Raw genomic sequence first — 22,458 nt, 5'->3', positions numbered from 1 at the left:
AGAAAACATGGATCCCCATGCAGGGCTGGGGTAGCAGCGAACTTCTCATTCTTAAGTAAGTGTGCCTGGCAGGAGGAGGTAGAAAAAGTAAAAAAAAAATAACTGGAGGAGATAGGGGCTTGCTTGGCCTGTTGACTGGCACACTTGGGCTCCAATCTCTCTCTAGCTGGCCAGGGTTGGGGGGAGCGGACACATTGTGGGAATTGACGGCAAGTGATCGTGGGCTGGAAGGCTCTTATATGGGTTCTGTTTCTGAACCTGAAGTTGGGTACTTATAAAGATTATATTATAAAGATTATTTAGCTCACAGTTTTGAAGGTTGAAAGTCCAAGATCTGGCAGCCTCCCCAGTTTGGCTTCTGGTGGGGTACCTCTCAATGGGGTCACAACATAACATAGAAACAGAGAACTGACTTGACTGTGTGCAGAAGGCAAGAGCACAGGTGGACTCACTGTGTTGATTTATTGGTTTGGTACCAGGGATTGAATTCAGGGTGCTTTACCACTGAGTCACATCCCCAGTTCTTTTTATTTTTTATTTTGAGACAGGGTCTCACTTAGTTACAAAGGGCCTCACTAAGTTGTTGAGGCTGGCCTTAAACTTGTGACCCTCCTGCCTCAGCCTTTCAAGTTACTAAGATTAAAGGTGTGCACCACCATGCCTGCCTGGCAGACTTGCTTAATAACAACTCACTCATAGGAACTAACTAGGTCCTGTGGGAATTACATTTTTCTCTTCTAAGAACGCTCCCCATGACCTAACCGATTCCATTAGGCCCCACCTCTTAAAGGTCAGGCCATTTCCCAAGACCTACACTGGGGACCAAACTTCCAGCTCATGAACCTCTGGGGGACACAGTAAAATTGTATCCAAAACCACAGTAGTCCTGTAGGGGAGCCCCCACGATGACCTTCCTGGGGCTGGGAGGGAGCAAAGGAGTTGGTGTCTGTACTCCAAGATTCCTCCAATGCTGAAATTAGGTGACTCTATTTGTCCTAATGCTAAATGTCTGTGATTCCATGGCTTTAAAACTAAGAGCCTCTGAGATTAGGATACTAGGAAGTAAAGGCAAGAGAGAAGAGAGATAGTTTGAGAACAAATGGCACAACCAAGTAGACTAGGAGAGACCAACTTAGAAGGACCAGTGAGATGCTCAGAAGAGAATCAATGTTCAGAAACATCAAGAAGGTGACAAGGAAGGGGTTCCCTATGGAGACCTCAATCTGAGCTCTGGAATCAGGCTCTCCAGTGAGCTGTAGGGAGGTTCGTGTGGAGAGGTACCCATTTTCTAAAAGGGAGCCCAGGAGGGCCCTAACATGAGTCACAGAGATTCCTGGCTTTGGGTTCCTTAAGGAGCAGAGGCTCTCAGCATCACCTTCTCTGAGGGCATCATGCCTCTTCTGTGTCTGTGCTGACTCCAGGGCCCCCACCTCTCCTGGCTGACTGTGGACTTTCCTGTGCCTTGGCCTAGGTCCCTCCCTACTCCAGTGTTTTTTACTGCCTCTCCCCACCCTCTGCCCCTCCACCTGCTTAGCTCCATTTGTTCTTCTATTTTTGGGGGACTAGGCTTGAACCCAGGGGCATTGGACCATTGAGCCACATCCCTAGCCCTTTTTATTTTTTTTTATTTTGAGTTGCCCAGGCTGGCTGGCCTTGAACTTGCAATACCCCTGCCTTATCCTCTCAAGTCACTGGGATAGGTCACTGGACTTAGCTTCTCCTTGTTCTTCAAGACTCCATTTAGCCATCAGCCTCCTTGGGAAGCTTTCTCCTCTTTGCAGCCATTTCTGTCCTTCCACGTGCCCCAGCCCTCACCATTCTGCAGTTGCATTGCCTGTGGCTTGTTTCTCTCCCGTATTTACATTGTGGGACTTCTGATGGTAGGATCTGGAGGAATCTTGGTCTTCACTCCATTCCCAATGTCTTGCATGGTGCCTGGTCCAGGGAAGGTGCTTGGTGAAGGTTCTTGAATGAATGAGTGAGTTGTCTCAGGCACAGCCCTCTGCCCTGCAGGAGGATTGACTTATTGGCGATGATTGGGCGGGGGTCCTGGCCCTCAGTGAATGGTGGAAGTTTACCCCATTATAGGGGCAGTGGAGATCATTCCAGCTGACTCTGAGAACATAGCTCTCTGAGGATGGGGACTTTTTCCTCCCAGCTGTGGCCCTTGGCACCTAGAACAGAGCTTGGCACCAGGAGCTGCTACATGAACGCTGTGTACTTCAGTGGGGCTGAGGCTTCTGGGCTTTCCTTCTCGCTCTGGTCAGGACCAGCTCAGATGCTGAGGGGCTGCAAGGCTGTGGTGGAGGGCGAGGGAGGAACATGGTCAGCTGTAGGTGTCAGCAGGACCCCTCGGCGGGCTGACGTGGGGAATGGCTGGGAAGGCAGACACCAGGGTTTGGTTTAAATGCCAAGAAAGGATAATATGCAAAATCTTCAGAAGAGTGGACTGTTTAATTCTAGCAAAAAATCATAGGTCCACATAAAACCTCATTTTCTTCTTCCTCCTGACCCTCCCCACCTGCAGAACCTCATACCCCCTCTGGGCTCCGTGCCCCACCAAAGTCCTGCCAGCACAACGGGACCATGTACCAACATGGAGAGATCTTCACTGCCCGGGAGCTGTTCCCCACCCGCCTGCCCAACCAGTGTGTCCTCTGCAGCTGTACAGTAAGACTTTTACTGTCCCTGTGGTGTCCAGGCCTGGAAAGAGCACAGCAGTATGGATGAGGGTGGGAAGCATTTTTTCCCTGGTCTTAAAATGGAAGAGCTTAGAGGGAAGGGAACCTCTAGGGTCTGAAATATCCTGCCTTATCTGGGTCAGGTGACCTTTCTGGGTTTCCACACCCTCCTAGTCTTCCTGTTACAGCACTGATCACTGGTACTGAGTAGCCCATTTCTGCTTCCCTCAGTGGGCACTGCACTCCTTGAGAAGAGGGAATATAACTTTTTTTGGAGGCGGGGCAGTGCTGGGGATGGAACCCAGGGCCTTACATACGCTCAGCAACCACTATACCACTGAGCCCTGAACACACCCATTTTGTTTCTGTGTCTCTGCTGCTCTCAGCCCAGGACGTGGCATGCAGAAGATGCTTAGGAGAATTGCAGAATGAATGAGTGAATGATTGTTCATCAGTCCTAGGGCACAGAGAGAAGGCCAAATGGTAGCAAATGGAATTTAATCTGAAACTGCTTCAACTCTCCCTGCCTGTGGTCAGGGATAGGCAGGATGGACTTGGCAGTATTACCAGAGAACAGAGAATGGCCTGGAATGGCTTGGCCTAGAAAGTCTTCGCCCTCTTGCTCAGAGCCCTCTAGAAGGGGCTCTCTTTTGCATCTAGAGAAATCTCTGCTCTTCTCACCTCCTTGCTAGCTGATCATCCAGTTTCTCTAGCCATAGTTCCTCTAAGAGGGAGTCTGACTTGGTGATGTCCTCTCTAGGGGAAGTCTCCCTAGGGGAAATGAGGTTTGAGCTCCAGTTCTGCCTTGGTTCCTTGTGTGACTTTGGGCAGGTCATTTCTCTCAGGCCTGCCTCCCCATTTCTTCAGTGAAAGCCCCATCAGTCTGAATCCAATCTGTTGCTGCAGAGCAAACAACTTATAAATACCTGGAGTGACTATGAAACAACTTTGCATGTGGCCTGAGCCTCTCTCAGTAGTGTAGTACATTGCACCACTAGATTCATAGAAATGCCATATATATCTACCTATAGGAAATAGAAGGAGCATATCACTATTCCTATTCTTTTTTAAAATATATATTTTTATAACTTTTTTTAACTGAGGATTGAACCCAGTACCTCAAATGTGTTAGGCAAATGCTCTACCTTTGAACCTACAACCCCAGTTCACTATTCCTATTCTTTAGGAAACTGCAGCTAAGATCAGTCAAGTGATTTGCATAAGGTCACACAGCTAGTAAGTGGCAGAGCCATATTGCAGATGTAGGCTAGGTCACTCCAAAAAGCTCACATTCTTTTCCCTGTGTCATATTGCTTCTTGTGTAGGGAGAGCCTGGATTAGTACAGGTGTGGGGGAAGAGGCAGAAATGATGGTAGTAGGCTGGTGAGAACATTCTAGTGATACCTTTGTCCATTCTAACTGGATACTAGAGTCCCCACTTCTTTCTTCTCCTCCCTGCTTATGAGACTGGCTCAATTCCTGGCTTCATCTGAGGGATAGAGATTCTTTCTTCTCAGCCTCATTGGGAGGAGCAGGAGGAGCACTCCAGGTCATGTCACTTTCTCTGGGAACTTAGCCTCACAGTTGGTTTTTGTAACCATTCCCTTGGTTGATCCACAACCTAGATGGATGTGCCCCCATTTTACAGAGGGGGAAATTAAGCCCAGAAAACAGAAGCCCTCACCAATGTCATTTGGCCTCCTTCCTCCCAGAGGCCCTTTGCCCTGTGGTCTTGTCTTTCAAGGCTGGTACCAAAGTGGGAGGCCAAGGACTTTTAAGTAAGATCAAGATAAGCCCCAGGTGTCACTCATCTGGACCTCTACCCATGCTGGGGCCCCTGTTCCAAGCCAGGAGATCCTGATTTTAGTAGGAAAAGTCTAAGGGCTGGGCTTCAGTCCATTCTGCCCCAACTGTCTCTCTGACTCCATGAAACAGGCCCTTCTCAGGGATCCTCTCATCTGCGGGTGAGGAGAACCCCACTTCACAGGTTGCTGTGAGAGCCCAGGGGAGACTAGGTGTGAAAAGGCTTTAGAAAAAGATGATATCACCTTCAGGGGCCATGGGGGAGTGGGGAGGGCACAGGGGACATCCCCCTACCCCTCATCCCATGCTGGCTGGACCTCGCCCAGGAGCCTCGTGCTCTCCTCCCCACACCTCAGGGGAGACCTCCAGCGCATTTGCTCTCAGGGACCAGGGCTCTCCTAGCTCCTAGGCAAATCCTCTTCAGAACCTTTCAGCGGCCATTTGTTCTGTGTGTCAGGAGGGCCAGATCTACTGTGGCCTCGCCACCTGCCCTGAACCCGGCTGCCCCGCACCCCTCCCGCTGCCTGCCTCCTGCTGCCAGGCCTGCAAAGGTGAGTCTGTGCCTAGATCCGCCAGCCACCCCGGCCCCTCCTCTGTGGACTAACCATGAAGTGTCAGAGCTAGGAGGAACCCCGGGTACACCCAGCATACAGTGACCATTCCTCCAGGGCAAAGGTGGCTTCGCCTGGACCCCTACTGGAAAATAGAGCTCGTTGCAGAGACCAATGTGCCATTTACATTATCATCACAACCCCGGAAGCAGGGAAAGGGAGAGTGGGGCAGAGCAGGAGAGAGAAGTAACACAGGGATGCCTTTGGGGTCTGGCCTCTGCTTGGCAAACCAGGGGATCTTGTGCTCTAAGTGATCTTCTTAGAAAAGCCCAGGGTGGGGCTGGGGCATAGCATAGTGGCTACCTATGCACAGGCCTGGTTTCAATCCCCAGCACTAGGGAAAAAGAAAGGAAGGGAAAGAAAGATAGATAGGGGGTGGCAGAGGAAGAGGTAAGAATTTACTCACCCATGGTCAAAGGTTCACCCCAAGGGTGGGGAATTCCTTTACGCTTCCCTGCCATGCATTCATGTCGGTGCTGGGTGCTGGGTACTGGGTGCTGGGTAGCACTGGGAGTGGCAGGCAGGAGTGGAGTGAGGTAAGAAGTCAGGACACGGGCCATGAACAGGAGATGCAGGCACAGGAGGGGTGCTGCTAGATTAAGGACCTGTTGGCTGGAGCAGAAGCGGCACTGCTATAGTGTGCCAGTGGACATGTCCCTAGATCAGAAGAGGCTCAAAGGGGTGAAATGGCACAAGAGCAAGGACTAACCCAGGCTGGGACCATGTCTCTTCCTGTCTTCCTCGTGGCAGGGTGGGGCATAGGATTTGGCTCCCCGGGGTTCAGAAGATGGCTGTAGAATCTCTGGATGAAAGAGAGGCCCACACACAGGCTAGTGAAGGGCAGGCTGGGCTTGAGCAGAAGGAAGTAGCCAGGCTGTTCCCCGTGTGCTTGGTAGTCAAGGACAGCTTTCAGGAGGAGGCAGCACTGAGGGCAGGGGAATGCTTCAGATGGTGGCATTTTGGAAGATGCACTGGACCAGGAGTTAGGTGACTCAAGTGTAGTCCCAGTTCTTGAAGCTAATGCCAGAAATTTCTTGCCTTCTCTGGGCATCAATTGTGCCCACAGAAGTTGGCCTGTGATTTCCTACAGATATTAACTCCAATGTCTGATTCTGGGAAGCAGGAAAGCTCAGTGGGAGCTAGACGGTAGAGGCCGGCCTAGGAGATAGATGGCACTCAGGGCTATAGGAAGCTGTGGGTCTCCACAGGACGCTGTGAGCTGGTTCCCTAGGGGAGAGGAAACTAGAAGGTCCTGCAGTGTTCAACTGGAGGGGCCGAGGGGCTGGAGGGTAGGGACCTGGGAGTGTGTGGTGAAAACCAAGGCCTCATACTTCAGTGCAGCTGTAGGTAAGAGGGGTGGCTGTCCAGGACACTGCAGCTAAACTGGCTGCAGGAGTGGGATTCTGGGTCCTTGGACATCCATGATGGCTCAGTATCCCAGAGAAGAGATTTGTCTTTTTTTTTTTTTTTTTTTTTTGGTACCTGGGATTGAACTCAGAGGCACTCAACCACTTAGCCACATCCCCAGCCCTATATTTTATTTAGAAACGGGGTCTCACTGAGTTGCTTAGGGTCTTCCTAAATTGCTGAGGCTGGCTTTGAACTTGCAATCCTGCCATCTCAGCCTCACAGGCCACTGGGATTACAGGCATGTGCCACCATGCCCCGCGTGATTTGGTTTTGTTTTTATTTTCTTGAGACAGAATCTTGCTATGTTGTCTAGGCTACTCTTGAACTCCTGAGCTCAAAGGAACCCTCCTGCCTCATTCTCTCAACTAGTAAGACTATAAGTGGCACCACTGTGCCTGATTTAGAGATTTGAGAGGTTGACGCAGGCAGATCACAAGTTCAAGGCTAGCCTCAGCAACTTAGGAAGGCCATAAGCAATTCAGCAAGACCCTGTCTCTAAATAAAAAAATAAAAAAAGAGTTGGGGATGTAGCTCAGTGGTTAAGCACCTCTGGGTTTAATCCCCGGTACAAAAAAACAAAAAACAAAAAAAAAACCCAAGATGAACATGATGCTCTGGCCTGGTCAAGCAGTTCAGTCTTAATGGTGACCAGGAGGTCATTGTGGGGAAAACAAGGAAGAAATCCAGGATGAGGGGAGGCTGAAATGGAAAGTGGGATGAGTTACCCCTGGGCAGAGGAGCCTGCTGGTAGGCTGGGGCTGTGGACTAGACTCTGGAAAGGGCAGAGTCTGTGGATAGAAGCCTCAAGGCTGGAGCTAGCAGGGCTGAGGAACTGGAGGCTGACCTATCTTCCTTTTGAGTTTTCAGATGGAGCAGGTGAGACATCAGCTGAAGAGGATCCCTTGCAAACACACAGTGGGATGGTAAGTATGTAGCTTACCCTAGTAGGGAGGATAGAGAGGCTGTATCTGGGCCTAAATCCGCATGACTCATGGATCATTAGTGCCTTGGGTCAGCTATGCTAGCCACCTCCCCGCTACCCCAGTCTAGTTCCTCTCGCTGCACTCCCATCATGGCTGATGGGCCAGGAGGAGCCTGGGAGAAAACAGATATCCACACAGGCTAGGAGCAGGACCTAAACTTCCTTACATCTCTTTGTCACTGTTCCATCCGGCCTGTCCTCGGGCTGCCTCCAGGAACATGTTCTCCTAAGGGAATGACCTCTGGTTTGAGTCAGGCCCCCCACCCAGTTCTTGGGACACTGGTTCTTTGGGATCTACCTCTCTGTTTTCCCTTCCCAGTCCAGTCTGCAGTTAAGTTGGACTGAACTGCTCTCTTGCTGGTCTGAGAGGAAGGAGGTGGGAGAAAGGGCCAGACACTGACTCGAGTCTCCCATTGATCCTCTGTGCTAGGTCTACAGTAGGAACAGTCTCACCTGCTCTTTCAGCCTGGGTCTCCTGAATCCTGGGGCACTGGAGGCTGGGTTCCTCTTCTCAGAGATCCTCAGGAGTGCTCATGACCTCTCCTTCTCTGCCAGATCATCCTCTTTTTCCAGGCTGGACCTTCTCAAGGGGAGGCCTGTGCCACAGGACCTGAGCCATTCTATCCTCTCCCTAGGAGGCAGTGTAACTTCAAGCCCACCCAAGCTTAGTTCCAGGCCCAGGGCAGCAACTTACTGACTTGCTGGATGAATTGGGCAAGTCACCACATGGGGAGTGGACTCCCTAAGTCCTTCTTACCTCAATTCCACTCAAAAAGCATTTCCTGTGTACCTGGGCCTGTGCTAGGGTCTGGGACAGTTTCTACACTGGGACCTCTTGTGAACTCAGTCTCTGGCCTACGAAAGAAGTGACTCAGAGACTGTATGGGCAGGAATGAGCTTTAGAAGAAGGGATGTGACTCTGGGTGGAGAGGGCAGTACTAGGCTCTGTCCCCTGTCCACTTGCTCCTCTCCCATGGCCTGGAGCTGCCCAGTTCCCAAACTGAACTGCAAAGCCCGTAAGCTGCCCTCGCTTCCCACCCTTTGCCATCATTGCTAGTCCAGATCTGATCTGAAGGGGCAGCACCTTGGGCTCTTGGATTCCAGGAGCTCAGGAAAAGACTTTTGAGCTTGAAGACTTTTGTCTCTGCATGCAGCCTGATCTTAGTCTTCTGCCCCATAGGATTTGGGGACCTACTGGGATCTTCAGAGGCCCATCGTTTTTTCATACCAACTAACTCTTCTCACACAAAAGAAAATTCCTGGTTCGTACTCTTACTATGTATCACTTTCTTTTTTCTTTTCTTTCTTTCTTTCTTTTTTTTTTTTTTTTTTTTTTTTTTTTGGCACTGGGGATTGAACAGGAGCATTTTACCACTGAGCTACATCACCAGCCCTTTTAACTTTATTTATTTTTAAATAAAAAATTGACACAGAATCTTGCTAAGATGCTGCATTTCTAAGTTGCTGAGGCTGGCCTTGAACTTGCAATCCTCCTGCCTCAGCAACCTGAGTTGCTAGGCGTGCACACTGTCTTCACTTTCTGTTTCTCACTTAAGTTCTCCACATCTTTCATCAGTTATGTCTCCCAGATCAAAACCTCAGCAGCTTCTACTCACTCCAGCCCCAAGGTCCTGGCTCTGACGAGGCCTGAAAAGGTTTGATGGAGACTGGATTTTAAAATCACTATGCTCTGAGAGTTTTCAAAGATCCACTGAGAACATCCTAGACTCCATCCAGATCTTTCTATCTGGAGCCTATGCCCTCTCTTTACTGGGAAATCTGTGGTGTTCACCCTCAGGCCTCTTGCTGCAGCCTTGCCCATGGCTCCTCCCCCAGCAGTGGACCGTGGCACTCAGTGAGTGAGCCGTGTTCTTCTTGCCATTTGTAGAGACGTTCCCAGGATCCATGTTCAGGCGATGGCGGGAGAAAGAAAGACCCTGGCACCCCAGCCCCCACTGGCCCCAGCTCCCCTCGGGGCTTCATCCCTCGTCACTTCCGACCAAAGGGGGCAGGCAGCACAACTGTCAAGATTGTCCTGAAGGAGAAACATAAGAAAGGTGGGGCTGGACCCTCCTCCAATCTGTTGATGGGTGCAGGGGACCCAACTGTGTCTACCTCCTTTACCCCTTCTTCTGGTTCCCCCAACTCAACTTGGCCATGAGCTTGTAATCTCATAGAATATCAAAACTGAAATGCCCTTGGAGGTCAAGGGGTCTAACCCCCATTTGACAGGACCTTGAATGGCACAGCATTGAGTCAGAGATAGAACCAGTCCTAGAACATTACAGCAATATTTTTTGAGCCTCTGTCGTGTCTTTTCTGGTAAATGGAAGAGACAGAACAGAGAGGTGAAGAATGGTCTCTGCCCTCAAGTGGTTCATGGGCTAGCTGGGGAGAAAGATGAATAAATTAATATCAAGCAGTGCTGAGGAAATTTTTGACAAAGGAAGAAGGGAGCTGGGCTGCAGAGAGACCGTGGGGATGGAGTCAGGGAAGCCAGGGCTGCATAAGGGTCAGGGCCTCACTGCAGGGGTCCCCCACTGGTGGTGATGGAGAGCCATGTGGCTACCAAATCCCAGCCATTGCACAGATAGGACACTGAGGTGGGGAAGGGGAAAGGGACTTGCCAGAGCTCATGCGATCAACAGGTGTCAAGTTGATCTCAGTTCTCCTACCCCCAGGCCAGCCCTCTCCTTGTTCCCGAAGCTAGGGGAGGGCTCTCCATCTTCAGCTAGTCCCTACTGGGGCATCTCAGCCCTGGGTGCCGAGATGGGGGAGTGTCAGAGGACAGGTGTTACACCCTGGCCTGTGCTTTGCAGGTCACACTGTTGCGGGGAGGGAGCTCCTCCAGGGCCCATCCCATCTGCTGCTGCCCAGAGAATCTGGCTGGGCCTGAGGCACTGACCCTTCACCCTTCCTGTCCTCATCTAGCCTGCGTGCATGGAGGGAAGACATATTCCCATGGGGAGGTGTGGCACCCCGCCTTCCGCTCCTTTGGCCCCCTGCCCTGCATCCTATGTACTTGTCAGGATGGCCACCAGGACTGTCAGCGTGTGACCTGCCCTACCGAGTATCCATGCCATCACCCTGAGAAAGTGGCTGGCAAGTGCTGCAAGATTTGCCCAGGTACAAGGAGGTGCTGGGAGCAGGGAGGGCACAGACACTCTCCCCAGGGCCACAGACATTTGGAATATCTCAGACCTGGAGGTGCACACACTCAGAGCCACAGGACACAGGGTTTATAGATGCACGGACTGTAGGAGCACAGAAGGGGAAAATGTCAGACCGTAATGGAATGATCAAATGTTATAGTAATAGAATCAGGTGCCTGACAAAGATGTAAACTCATATAATGTCTGGACTCCATCAAGTCATAAAATCTTTTTTTTTTTTAAACTTTAATATTTATTTTTTAGTATTTGGCAGACACAACATCTTTGTCTGTATGTAGTGCTGAGGATCGAACCCGGGCCGCACGCATGCCAGGCGAGCGCGCTACCGCTTGAGCCACATCCCCAGCCCCAGTCATAAAATCTTAGAACCTTAGAAATTTCAAGAATAGCCATTGCTGATTGAACACTTCACGAGTTCCTTATCTCATCCAGAGGACAAGGCAGACCCTGGCCACAGTGAGATCAGTTCCACCAGGTGTCCCACAGCGCCCAGCCGGGTTCTCGTCCACACGTCAGTATCCCCAAGCCCAGACACCCTGCATCGCTTTGCCCTTGAGCACGAAGCCTCTGATCAGGTGGAGATCTACCTCTGGAAGCTGGTAAAAGGTGAGCAACTCACTCTGGGCTGGGGATACCTCTGGCCTTTCCCCTTCCTGTCCTCCAGACCCCCCGGGGCCTTAGGCGTGTTTTGTTGATCAGGTGCTTCTGAATGCCCTCTCAGGTGTAAGAGTCCCTGATTCCAAGAAGCTGGGAGACCAACTTGGTCTGTGATTCTCTTGACAGTTCTGATAAATTCCCTCTCTGAGATGCCAAGGCCTTGAAGTGCTCCCTCTCCTGGGGGGAAGGGGTTATTGCATCTTGCAAGGAGCCTACCCTGATGGAACTGAGAGATGTTTAATGGTAGGATTTCAGTGGCCCCTGAGGCAGATCTTTCCAGGCAGGACAGCATCCCCAAAGCACTAGGCCTTGAGGCTAGTTTCACTCAGCCTTTTCTCAGTGGTGGATCCTATCACTTCAAGGTAAGTTGATGTCAGAATTCTGTGAGAAAATTGCCCTATTTAATAGGCTGCTCCTATTACCAAGTGAAGATCAGGAGGAGTTTTCACTGATAAGGGGGTTGCTGAGAGTTTGGTTTTTGGGTAGAGTGAAACATTAAACCACGATTCAAACTAAACTCTTTAAGTGTGAATTACTGATAAGGTCACTTTTCTCCACTGATGGGTTTGGCCGGGGGAGTGGGGTGGAAGCGGAAGAGGGAATGATGTTAAGAATGATGAATGACCATGACAACCAATGTGTGTCGCACTTTATAAAGTGCTTCCACATTCACTATCTCATTTGATCCTCAACGATCCTGAGAGTTAGATATTATTATCCCCATTTTACAGATGAGGAAACTGAGGCTCAGAGAGGTGAAGTACCTGGCCCAAGGCCACACAGCCAGTAAGTAGAGGACGGGAGCTAGAGCCCATGTCTTGTGACGTCAGATGCGGCTCTTTCCCTGCTCTACTCTGCCCCCTGTCGTAGGAAGAATGGACGAAGAAAGTGGAGCTGTTCAGCCTGGAGAAGAGAAGACTCAGGGGGCCAGGACTGCTGGCTTCATGGTTCTGAAGGGCTGCCCCAGGCAGAGGGAACAGCCATGTTCTGAGTGATCACAAGGGTCAGACCACAAGCATGGGCTTTGGAATAAGGCAGACCTGGGTTCGAATCCCACCTCTGCCACTTCAAATCCTGATTCTGCTCTTTCTTAGCTGTATGAACTTGGGCAATCACTTGACCTCTCTGGACCTCAGTTTTCTCTTCTGTTAATCGGGGAAGAGGGGTTTTGTAAGATTAAATGAAATGATATAAGGATAACCCCTAACCTATAAACATACTGCAAATGTCAGTTTCCTCCTCCCACCCATGGGTTGGTAAGAATTGCAGAGAGGCAGGTTTCCTATCAATGAGAGGAACTTTCTCATAACCAGAGCCTTCCTACAGAGGAGGGAGGGAGCAATCTCTGCTTAGAGTAGTGTGTGAGCAAGGCTGGGGGGTCTGTCCTTTCCATTGTTTTGAGTCTTAAGATTCTGTCAGTCCCTGGGCTGGTGCTGGCTGCATGTTTACTCTGGGCCTCCCCAGAATCCACACTCTCCAAGCAGGTGCTGGGGCCATGGAAAGTAATAAGCCCCAGGTTCTGTCCTCAGGAATGCATGGCTTAGTGACCCAAGTGCAGTGAGAGCTGTCGGGGGCTGAGCTGGCCAGGAAAGGCTGCCAGAGATGGGCCTCCACAATGTAGGGGGCTGAGAGGGACTTCAAAGGGGTGCTTTGCTGGCAGAATGGTAGCGACAGCCTCAAACTTTGGCTCTGGAGCCTACGATCACATTCCCTGTACTCTGTGACCTGCATGTAGCAGGCACTATGTAGCATGCGCCTCATCTAATCCTTGTGAGAAACCTAAGGGGTATGTATGAATGCCCATTTTGTAGATAAGAAAACTGAGCCTGAGAAATCAAACAATTTGCTCAAAGTCACACAGTTTAAACAGTAAACCAAGGATTCAAACCCAGGTCTGATGTCCCCAGTGCCACCTCCATAGAGGTACTTTATGTTTTTAGGGAGCCACTTGAGGAAGGCTAAGCTGTGCCAGGATGGCACAGCAGGGCTGTAGCTCACTGCCAATCACACCAGGCCCCACAGAGAAGACTCTGTGTAGGACTCTTCACCTTCCCAATGCCAGGCCACCCTCCTGTCACTACCATGTTCCCCATGGCCTGACCCCTGAACTGCGTAAATGTTAGATCAGCTTCCTCAATCCTTCCCTGTCCCACTCAGACCAGGAGAGTCAAAATGAGCATTCCTAGGGCTGATTGTCAGGGGACACCACTCACTGTCCTCACAGAGGAGTGAAAACAGCAGGCAGGTGGGTGCTGGGACTTGTGCTAGTGAGGCCTCCCCACAGAGGGCCAGCTCCAGGCACTGGAACCTAAGAGAGAGCTGGCCTAAGGGAAAGGACCTTGGATATTCCGGAGCTTCGGGGTAGGGAAGACCTCAGAGGTCTCAATCCTAAGCCCGTCTGGGAAAGAAATGTCCCTGCAGCCTCCTGACGGTCTCTGGTCCAGTGTGTACATGCCCCCAAGTGACTCAGTTCCAATACTGTGAATGGCTCAGCCCAGGCATAGTTCATCTTCACAATAAATGGAACCTGTCCTCTTTCCTGGAACTCATCTACCAAAGCCAGTTCTGCCCTTGGGGACCACAGGGCCCAGTTACCCTCAAATCTTCACAGTCCTTCAAAGGACAAGAGACATTACCATGGCCCTCAGGCCAGCTCTTGATTCCAGGTCAAGAGCCCAGTCCTCCCATTATGCTTTAGAGACTATAGTGCGGGCCCCCTCCCTCATTCCTGTCACTCCCTCTCCAGGGGCAGGCCTGTGTATAAGGACTTGTTCCTTCCTCATCTCATGCTTGTAACTGTGATGTAGCCCTGCACTTTTGGAGTTATATCCTGGTCCTTGGCCTCTGGGCTGGGGGTACCAAAGACAGTGCTAAGTGTCAGTGGAAATAGCCCTGGGGACAGTTTCCTGGTTCCTAAAACTCAGTTCCAAGATCAATATTTTCTGTTCCCCTTGATGGGGTCCCACTCCGATTCCCATAAACCTGTTTAGTTCTTGGTTTTCTTGAAGGCGGTGCTGGCTTAACAGAGGTCTTGCTGGTTACATCTGTTCTTTTTGGCCAGAGGCCTTGGTGGGTAACAGCTGGTACGATGTCACTGTGCTCAGGGCCTAGTCTCATGTGTGTTGCCAGGGGCCAGCTCCCCATGAGCTACAAACCTCAGGGGATCTAGCTATACTTCATTCCTCCTCAGAGCATCACCTAGCCTGGGCACATATGTATTTGTTCATCCTCTCACCCATTTATCCATCCATCTATCCTCCCATCCATCCATCCATTCATCCATCCTCCCATCATCCCATCCATTTCTCCATCCATCCATTCTCTCATCCATCCATCCATCCATCCATCCATTCATCCATCCATCCTCCTATCCTCCCATCCATCCTTCCACCCACCCTCCCATCCATCCATCCATCCACCTATTCTCCTATCCGTCCATCCATACATTCATACATACATCCAGGGATTCATTCATTCTACATACCTGATATGGGCCAACCTCTGGATCCAAAGAGGAAGGCCCTCTAGAAGTTGGAAGTCTGGTAGGGACACTGGAATATACATAATAGTAGCACCTTAGAAATGGGTACAATGGCAAAAGCCAAATGCTATGGTTGTTCCAAGGAGGAAGTTCTCACTGTCTCAGGGGTGGATTAGGGAAGATGTACCAGCCAAGCTTGGTGAATAGTCAGTTCACCTGGCAATGGGAGAAGTAGAAGGAGCAGAGAAGGTGTTGCAGCAAAGGGGTTGGCATTGGAAGGGCTTGGCCCCTCAGGAACTTCAGGTGTTTGCTTAGAGCTGGACCACATGCAAGGTACTACCATTCTGAGTTCTTTAGTGACCGAGTAAGCACAGCTATTGGTCTTTACCATATGTTCTCTGCCCAGAAGAATGCTTGACCAGTCTATATGGGCCAGCCACCCACTTCCACTCCCTCCTTCTCTCTCTCTGTTCTGGACCTGTGGCCAGGTAGCTGTGTGAGAGCAGATGGTGCTAGTGACAGGAGCAGGGTCAGCAGAGAAAAGAGATTATGGAGTATGGACCTTGTCTTGGAAGTGGCGTGTGAATGTCATAGAAGGGGAATGGCAGGGTTCCATACACATGTTAAATGGCCACCACTAGGATTACCGTTAGATGGGCAGTAGGAAGAGTTAGGCTCTATAATAGTGGGTGGGGCAGGGCAGTGGGGGCCTGACTGAGGACAATGGCAGTGAGACAGGAGAGCAGATGGAAATATTCAGATTTATTCCACAGGATTTGGTGACTGATCAGAATGGGGGAAGGGGAGGGAGGTGGCTGGGTTGGTTTTAAGTCTAAGTCACTGACGGTAAGGTCCTGCTTTTCCTGCTCATGCCCTTGTCTCTGCCCTCAGGAATCTTCCACTTGATTCAGATCAAGAAAGTCAGGAAGCAAGACTTCCAGAAAGAGGCACAGAACTTCCGGCTGCTCACCAGCACCCAGGAAGGTGGGACCTTGGGCTGAGAAATGGGGCCTCAGAGGAGAGCAGGGATGGAGGCAGGACCTCTTGGGGAGTTCCCAGGCTGCTGGTGCCAGGAGGAGGGGCTGTCAAGGGGGGGTGTCAGCCACAGACGTCAGTTCCCAGCACAGGAATCCAGTGGGCGGCTGGGCCAGATTTCTCAACTCGGAAGCCAGAGAGGGAAGGTGAAGCAGAGCTGGCTGGCTTTGGTCTTGGTGTTGGGGGTGGGGTTGAGAGGACAGAGCTGTAGGAGGGAGGTTTAAGCCTCCAAACCCTGGTGCTGCCCACTCCCTCTCTACTGGAACATTTCCCATTGAAACCCTCCTACTCACTGTCCTTAGTACCCTTAATTTGTTCTGCATTACTTTTAGGAAAATGGGCCCAGGTAGGGGTAGGGGAGGGCAGGGCACAGATGTGAGTATTACCAACAGGAGTCAGGAACCATCCCAGTCCCAAAACACAGGTTGTCTGAAGGCTGGGTCATGGACCAGAACTGTTATGATGAGGATGACACCTCTTTGCTCCAGCCCCTGGCTGTGCAACTCCTCCTACCCTCAGCTTTCCCCATCCCCAGTCACCGCCTCTGTTGTACGCGTGCTCACACACATACTCTTTTCTCTCTTCTGCCTCCCTCTATACAGGTCACTGGAACGTCTTCCTAGCCCAGACACCAGAACTGAAGGTCACAGCCAGTCCAGACAAAGTGACCAAGACCTTATAACAAAGATCTAAGCAATTGCAGATGTGAGCTTTATCATTTTTGTTATTATATATTAATAAATAAGAACTTGCATTACCCCTAAACCCTGTGTGCTGCATTTAATCCAGTCCCATGTGTGCTCTTCCAGGGACTCCGCAGGTTGGCCCAGCTATCCGTATTTTACAGGGGTGAAATCCAGAAGGGGTAGAAAGGAGCCCTCATCCTCATGGTGGGTTGCCACTGGAGCCAGGGAGAGTTCCTTCAGCCTCGTAGCCCAGGCCCTTGTGTGCTACAGTACCCTTGTCCTCTGCCCAGCACTTCCTCTATCCCCAAGCCCCCCACTAAAGCAGCTCCTGCTTTTACGAGCAGTTTCTTCCCCCACCCCAACCCTCCTGGCCTCACCTAAGTGGCACTGAGCCCAAGAAGGGGCACTGACTCAGTTAGCCAGCAGTGTAGTGAATGGAGCCCCAAAGCCCTTCCCCAGGAGTCAGGGGCCCTCACCATTTTCAGTCCCTTGATAGAGACAAAACTGAGTTTAAGGAGCATAAGCAGCATTTGCCAGAAGGCACAGAGCTGGTTATTAGCAAAGGTAGAACTGGAAGCCAGGGCTGTGCTCAGGCTGGCACTCCTTCCCCAGTTCCATGCTGGGATTAATGTTAGAAGCCCAAATATTTTCACCTCTGAGGCGTTCCAAGGCTTTGCAGTCAGATGGCCAACTTGGCATCATGAGAAGAAGGACTAACACATATAACGAAAGACAGATCAATAATTGATCCTGTCCACATGCATTGTCCTTGCAATATCAAAAACGTTTTAAGACCCACGATTTCCTTAAGGTTAGTAAGTATAGGATTTATGCCCTTTGTAGAGAGGAGGAATGGGAGGCTCCGAAAGGTGTTCTCTTCCCCAACGCCTCACAGCATTTGGAGTGTTGAAGCAGGACCAGAGGCTCTGGTACAGTTGGTCTCAACTTCCTGCAGCCACAGCTCCCTATGGACACCTTGCCCAGGACTGGTTGAAAGCCCTGGAGAAAAGGTGGAGAGGATACTTATGCAGCCACTTAGAGGGCCTGACAACTGTTCTCGTAGTCTTGGCCTCCAATCTAGGGTTCCTGAGGTCCAGAAAGACAGCTAAGTATCCCACCAATGTCACCCCCACTGATCAGGGATGGGTGTCCAACTTCCTCAAGCTCCCTTTGCCAGATCTGGGGCCCCTGGTTTGAGATACTGGGAATTGAGTAACATGGCCAGAGCCTTACCCTCATCCCCTGAGTCAAAAGACATTCATCTCCTTCCCCCGTAGCCTTTGCCTGTCCCTCCTGAAGAAGACTCTTTACTTCAGCCTGCCTTGTTCCCACACAGGCTTAACCTGGAACTCAGAATGGGCTCTGAGCATCCCATATTTAAAGTAGCACAAGAACTGCAAGGCCCAGCCATTCACATGGTGACCTTTGGTCCTCTTTCAAGCTAGCTCGGATGTGTTCTTCTAGTGAAGCTTTCCCTGACACCTTCCCCAACCCTGCCCTGGTGCCAGGCCCCTCCCCTCTGCTAGAGAGTGGTCTTGGAGGTGCTAACCTCAGGGTCCCTGGACAGGAATAGCTTCCCCTGTATAGTTATCCTGCTGTTGCAAGCCAATCTGCCATCCTGGTTGCTTTAATGGGCTTTTCACTTATCTGAAGCCTATGCTGTGAATCCCATGTTCCACCACGGTAGGGGCACATCAACCCCTCCTTAAATCAGTCTGGGCCTTTCTCAGTGTGCGAACACAGTGGTGTTAATCCAAGAAGCTCACACCATTCTAGTTGTCTTTTCCTTCCATCATTGTTCATAAAACATCTTCTGAGCCACTCTGCCTAGGCCCTGTGCTAAACCTTTGACACAGAGCAAGGATCAAAATTGCCCTTCCCATCCTGAGGAAGCCCCAAGCCCTGAGGAGAAGGGGGAGATGAAAGTGTTGTGACACCTGAGTGCTGAGGGTGGTGTTGGCAGGGACTGTGGGGAGTACAGTGCCCTGCCAAAACTGAGGAAGAACAAGATGGCGCTGAAGGATGAGGAGGTGGGAAAGGGGTGGGGGTGCCAGGTGAGGGTGTGCACACCTGTAATCCCAGTGACTTGGGAGGCTGAGGCAGGAAGATCCCAAGTTCAAGACAAACCTCAGCAATTGAGCAAGGCCAGCCTCAGTGAAACCCTAAGCAACTTATTGAGATCCTGTCTCAAATAAAAAATAAAAAGGTCTGGGGATGTGGCTCAGTGGTAAAGCACCCCTTGGTTCAATCCCTAGTCCCCAAAAAACAAAAAGGAAAAAGAGGAAGATGAAGAGAGAGGAGGGCTGGTGATAGCCTACATAGAGAAAACTCCATGGAAGATGAAAAATAGGGAGAATCACAAATAGCTCACTGTTGTGAGACAATAGTTTGAGGCAATGGGCAAAGGGAAGTGAGGTTGCCTGTCTGGCTGAGTCTCTGACTTCATTCTAGGGCACTGGGGAGCCTGGGTAGCACTGTGGTTGGATGTGTGGTTTAGAAAACCGGAAGGGGCTTAGAGGTTGGGAGAAAGAGGCTGAGACCAGGTAGGAGGTAGTTGTGGGAATCCAAGTGAGGGATGATGACAATGGCCTGGTAGGAGGGAGGTCATGGAGAGGCAGAGAGGACAACCAACTGACTGGATGTAGGAGTGAAGGAGAGGGAGGAGTCCATGTGTTCCTGGAGTCTCACCTGGTGACAACAGGGAAAAGGACCCAGAAATTTCAGCTGGGCACACCGGAGTCTCCGGAGACAGCCATAGCTCTTTGGGCATATTAGGGATCAGGAGAGAAGGCTGGGCCAGAGATAGGGGTGGGCACTGTTGGCCTGTGGTGGTAACTAAAGCCAGCGGAGAGACTAAAGAATGAAACGAGAAGGGGGACAAGGACAGAGCCATCAACAAGGGAACAACTGCAAAGATTAGAGGGAAAGCAGGAGGAATGGAGGTTGAGAAGTCTGCTAGATGAGGTCTTAAAGAGCCCTCTGTGAGGACAAGAGGGATCTGGTGACCATGGCAATCAGCAATGTCAGGATTGTTGACAGGGAGATGCTGGGGTTTGGGAGGTGGGGTTGAGGTGGTATCTGGGGAGTGAGGAAATTGAAAAGTCTTTTAAGGAATCTGGTATTAAAGAAGGGCCAGGCTGGTAGTGCATGCTTATAATCCCAGCAACTTGGGAGGCTGAAGCAGGATCAGAATTGTAAGTTCGAGGCCAGGATCAGAATTTAGGGAGACCCTCAGCAACTTACAAAGCCTCTGTCTCAAAATAAAAAGGGCTAGGGATGTAACTTAGTGGTAAAGCTCTCCTGGGTTCAATCCCCAGTACCAAAAACTAAGCAAGTAAGCAAGCAAGCAAGCAAGTAAATAAATAAATAATAAAAGAAATTTGGCTATAAAGGAGAGAGGCAAAAGAGTGGTTGGCTGTGCACATGAGATGGAAGAAGGGTTTTCTATGGGAGATTCAAGCAAGTCTCAGTGATGAGAAGAAAAAGAAAAAAAAAAAAACAGAAGTAGGAGGGAGGAAGATGAGGTTCAAGGACAAACTAAAACCCATTTTTCTTGGCTGCAGAATTGCTGTGTAACCCTGACTTGTCTCCCATGACAGAGATGGGGGAGACAGGAGAGGTAGTCTCCAGGGCTGCCCAGCTCTTCCCCTCCTGGGGCTTCCCAAGGGTCCAGCAGGGAGTCCTATAGATCCACTGTCCTTCCTGGTGACCAGTGACATCCCTTCCCACATGAATGGCCATTAATAAACAAAGCAGTTTCATATTCATTGTCTTTTCTGATCCCAAGGACAACCCAGTGAGGTGGGGCTTGTTAACAATATCATAGAGATGAGGACATTAAGGCTCAGGGAAAGCGACCACATAATAGCAAATGGAGGAGTTTGGTTCCAACTGAGGACTATGATACAGTATCCTTAAAAATCCCAGAGCACTGGAGGGGGCCAGATCCTGGGCTGAGTCAGGTGCAGCAGACCTGGGCTCAGAACCACTCTCCCACTTGACCCTCCTGACCCCCAAACTGTATCATCCTATTACAGTGCCAGACCTGGCCTCCAGGTTTCCTGGGGAGGCTTCCTCCTCCTCTTCCTGCAGCAGCTGTGAAGCCATGTCCTCCCATCCCCCCCAAGAACACTGGGCTCTGGGAAATGGCAGTATTTCTGAGAAACAGGACGTGGCCTGTGGTTTGGAGCTGGCCTGGGGGTGAGGGAAGGCCTGGGGCCCCACCAGGGACAATGGCATCTCTTTCTAGGGCTGGCTCAGCAATCCTTCTTCCTTTACCCTGATCCTTGGAAGTCTCCTCTGCCTGCCTTCTCCTTCACAGTCAGTTCATGGAAGATGGGCAGGAATTGCTGTAGGAGGTTGGCTGAGATTGGAAGGGGCATGGGTGGTAAGGGTTTCTATGTTCAGGTCTTTCTATGTATATGTTTTCTCAGACCCTCTAGAATGAGAACCTGGATCTTTGGATCACAGCTCCAGACTGGTTTAATGGCCACATGAAGTCTAATTTCTCTCCCTGGTCTCACTTTTATCTCCCTCTGGCATAAATGAAAGTTCAAACAGCAACTGAATGTGTAGCTACAACTGGAATCTGAGGGTCTGCTTCTGAAGTTTGGGCCTCCCCTGCACATGACATCTGTCCCAAGAATGAGTAGATCAGCCTTCTCACCAGCTCCTCTGCCACAAGACTATTCTCTAGAATGACCTTTCAAAAACATAGATCTGACCATGTCTCTCCCTCATCAAGGCCCTCTGTGCATGACTTTCCACTGCCCCCAGGTTAATGCCAAGCTCCCTCTCCTGACCCTTCCTGGTCTGTCACCTGTTGCCGATTCAACCGAATCCCCTGTTTTGTCTCCCAATGGCACCCCAGTGTCCAGTGTGCTGCACCACCTGATCAAGTTTGGGATGGATCTGGGCTCCGGGAAGACAGGAATCAGACTCTGACACCATCAGAAACGTTCTCTCTCCATTCTCAATTCTGTTGCCCCTGAATGTCAGCACTTTCTTTCCAACCAACTCTTCTTAGAAGTAGACAACACACCATGCACTACTGAGCACCCTCACAGCTCACAAGCAGACCGGATACGAAGGGTCCTCCTCTCCAAGAAATGTTCTTGTGGGAGACTCTGATCAGTCCTCCTTGGGTGACATATCAATAATCCTAGGTGCTATCATATGACTGGAGTGGGGAAGAGCAGTGCCCCAAATAAGGTGGGTATAGCAAATACATGGTCACCAAAGAGATCCTTGTTCTCAGACTGCTACCACTATAACTTTGCACCATGTATTGGACCTGTGTGTTTTCTTTTATTTTTTAACATTTATTTTTTAGTTGTAGGTGGCACAATATCTTTATTTTATTTTTATGTGGTGCTGAGGATCAAACCCAGTGCCTCACACATACTAGGTGAACACTTTTCCTCTGAGCCACAACCCCAGCCCTGTGTGTTTTTTCTTCTGTGCCTTTTACAGGCTATTCTCTCTTTCTGGAAAGCCTTTTCCTATTTTCTGCTCTTATTATTCCAGTTTGTACCACTTGCTCTCTTGTTTAAGAAGCCCACTGACCAGTAGCAGAAAGGCTCAAAAGTCAATCATTGAAGTCAAAAAGAATAAGTTCCACTGCAGAAGGGCCTATAGCGCCAGGCAGCAGGGAAGACCAGGGCTGGCTTCTCTGAGGACATCTTGAGGATAAACTGGAATAATAAGAGCCACAAACCCCAGCGCTATCTTTCCACTTTGACAAATATAACTTATTACTTAATGACCTTGATGTCCATGTTCAAATACGAAGTTTTCTGACTTCTCTGAATTCTTTGCCAGAATATAGTAGCAGAATAGGGAGTTTTCAGCCCTTAGCTTACCACTCTTATTTTTTATTCTAGCTCTGTCCTGTACTGAGAGGGGTCTTATACATACACATGCTGAACACTCCAGTGTGC

General features: G+C 50.3%; 1 protein-coding gene across 3 annotated transcripts in view; it reads left to right on the top strand.

The window, feature by feature from the left end:
• Chrdl2 (chordin like 2) overlaps positions 1–16,588 on the top strand; it is a 31,399-nt gene extending 14,811 nt beyond the window's left edge. Inside the window, exons 4-12 of one of the 3 annotated variants that reach the window (XM_027942463.2) lie at positions 2,528–2,670; positions 4,942–5,035; positions 7,373–7,428; positions 9,376–9,544; positions 10,419–10,613; positions 11,093–11,266; positions 12,049–12,103; positions 15,690–15,782; positions 16,436–16,588. In XM_027942463.2, the coding sequence (XP_027798264.2) occupies positions 2,528–2,670; positions 4,942–5,035; positions 7,373–7,428; positions 9,376–9,544; positions 10,419–10,613; positions 11,093–11,266; positions 12,049–12,103; positions 15,690–15,782; positions 16,436–16,526 (1,070 nt within the window). In that variant the 3' untranslated portion in view covers positions 16,527–16,588. The remainder of the gene's footprint in view (positions 1–2,527; positions 2,671–4,941; positions 5,036–7,372; positions 7,429–9,375; positions 9,545–10,418; positions 10,614–11,092; positions 11,267–12,048; positions 12,104–15,689; positions 15,783–16,435) is intronic. The other 2 variants (XM_071616484.1, XM_027942464.2) reach the window with 2 other exon arrangements.
• Positions 16,589–22,458: the final 5,870 nt, after the last annotated feature.

Source organism: Marmota flaviventris, chromosome 9 (assembly GCF_047511675.1).
Source record: "Marmota flaviventris isolate mMarFla1 chromosome 9, mMarFla1.hap1, whole genome shotgun sequence".
In the NCBI taxonomy this organism is placed as follows: Eukaryota; Metazoa; Chordata; class Mammalia; order Rodentia; family Sciuridae; genus Marmota; species Marmota flaviventris.
Note: the sequence above shows the minus strand (reverse complement) of the source record. Positions and strands in the feature narration are given on the sequence as shown.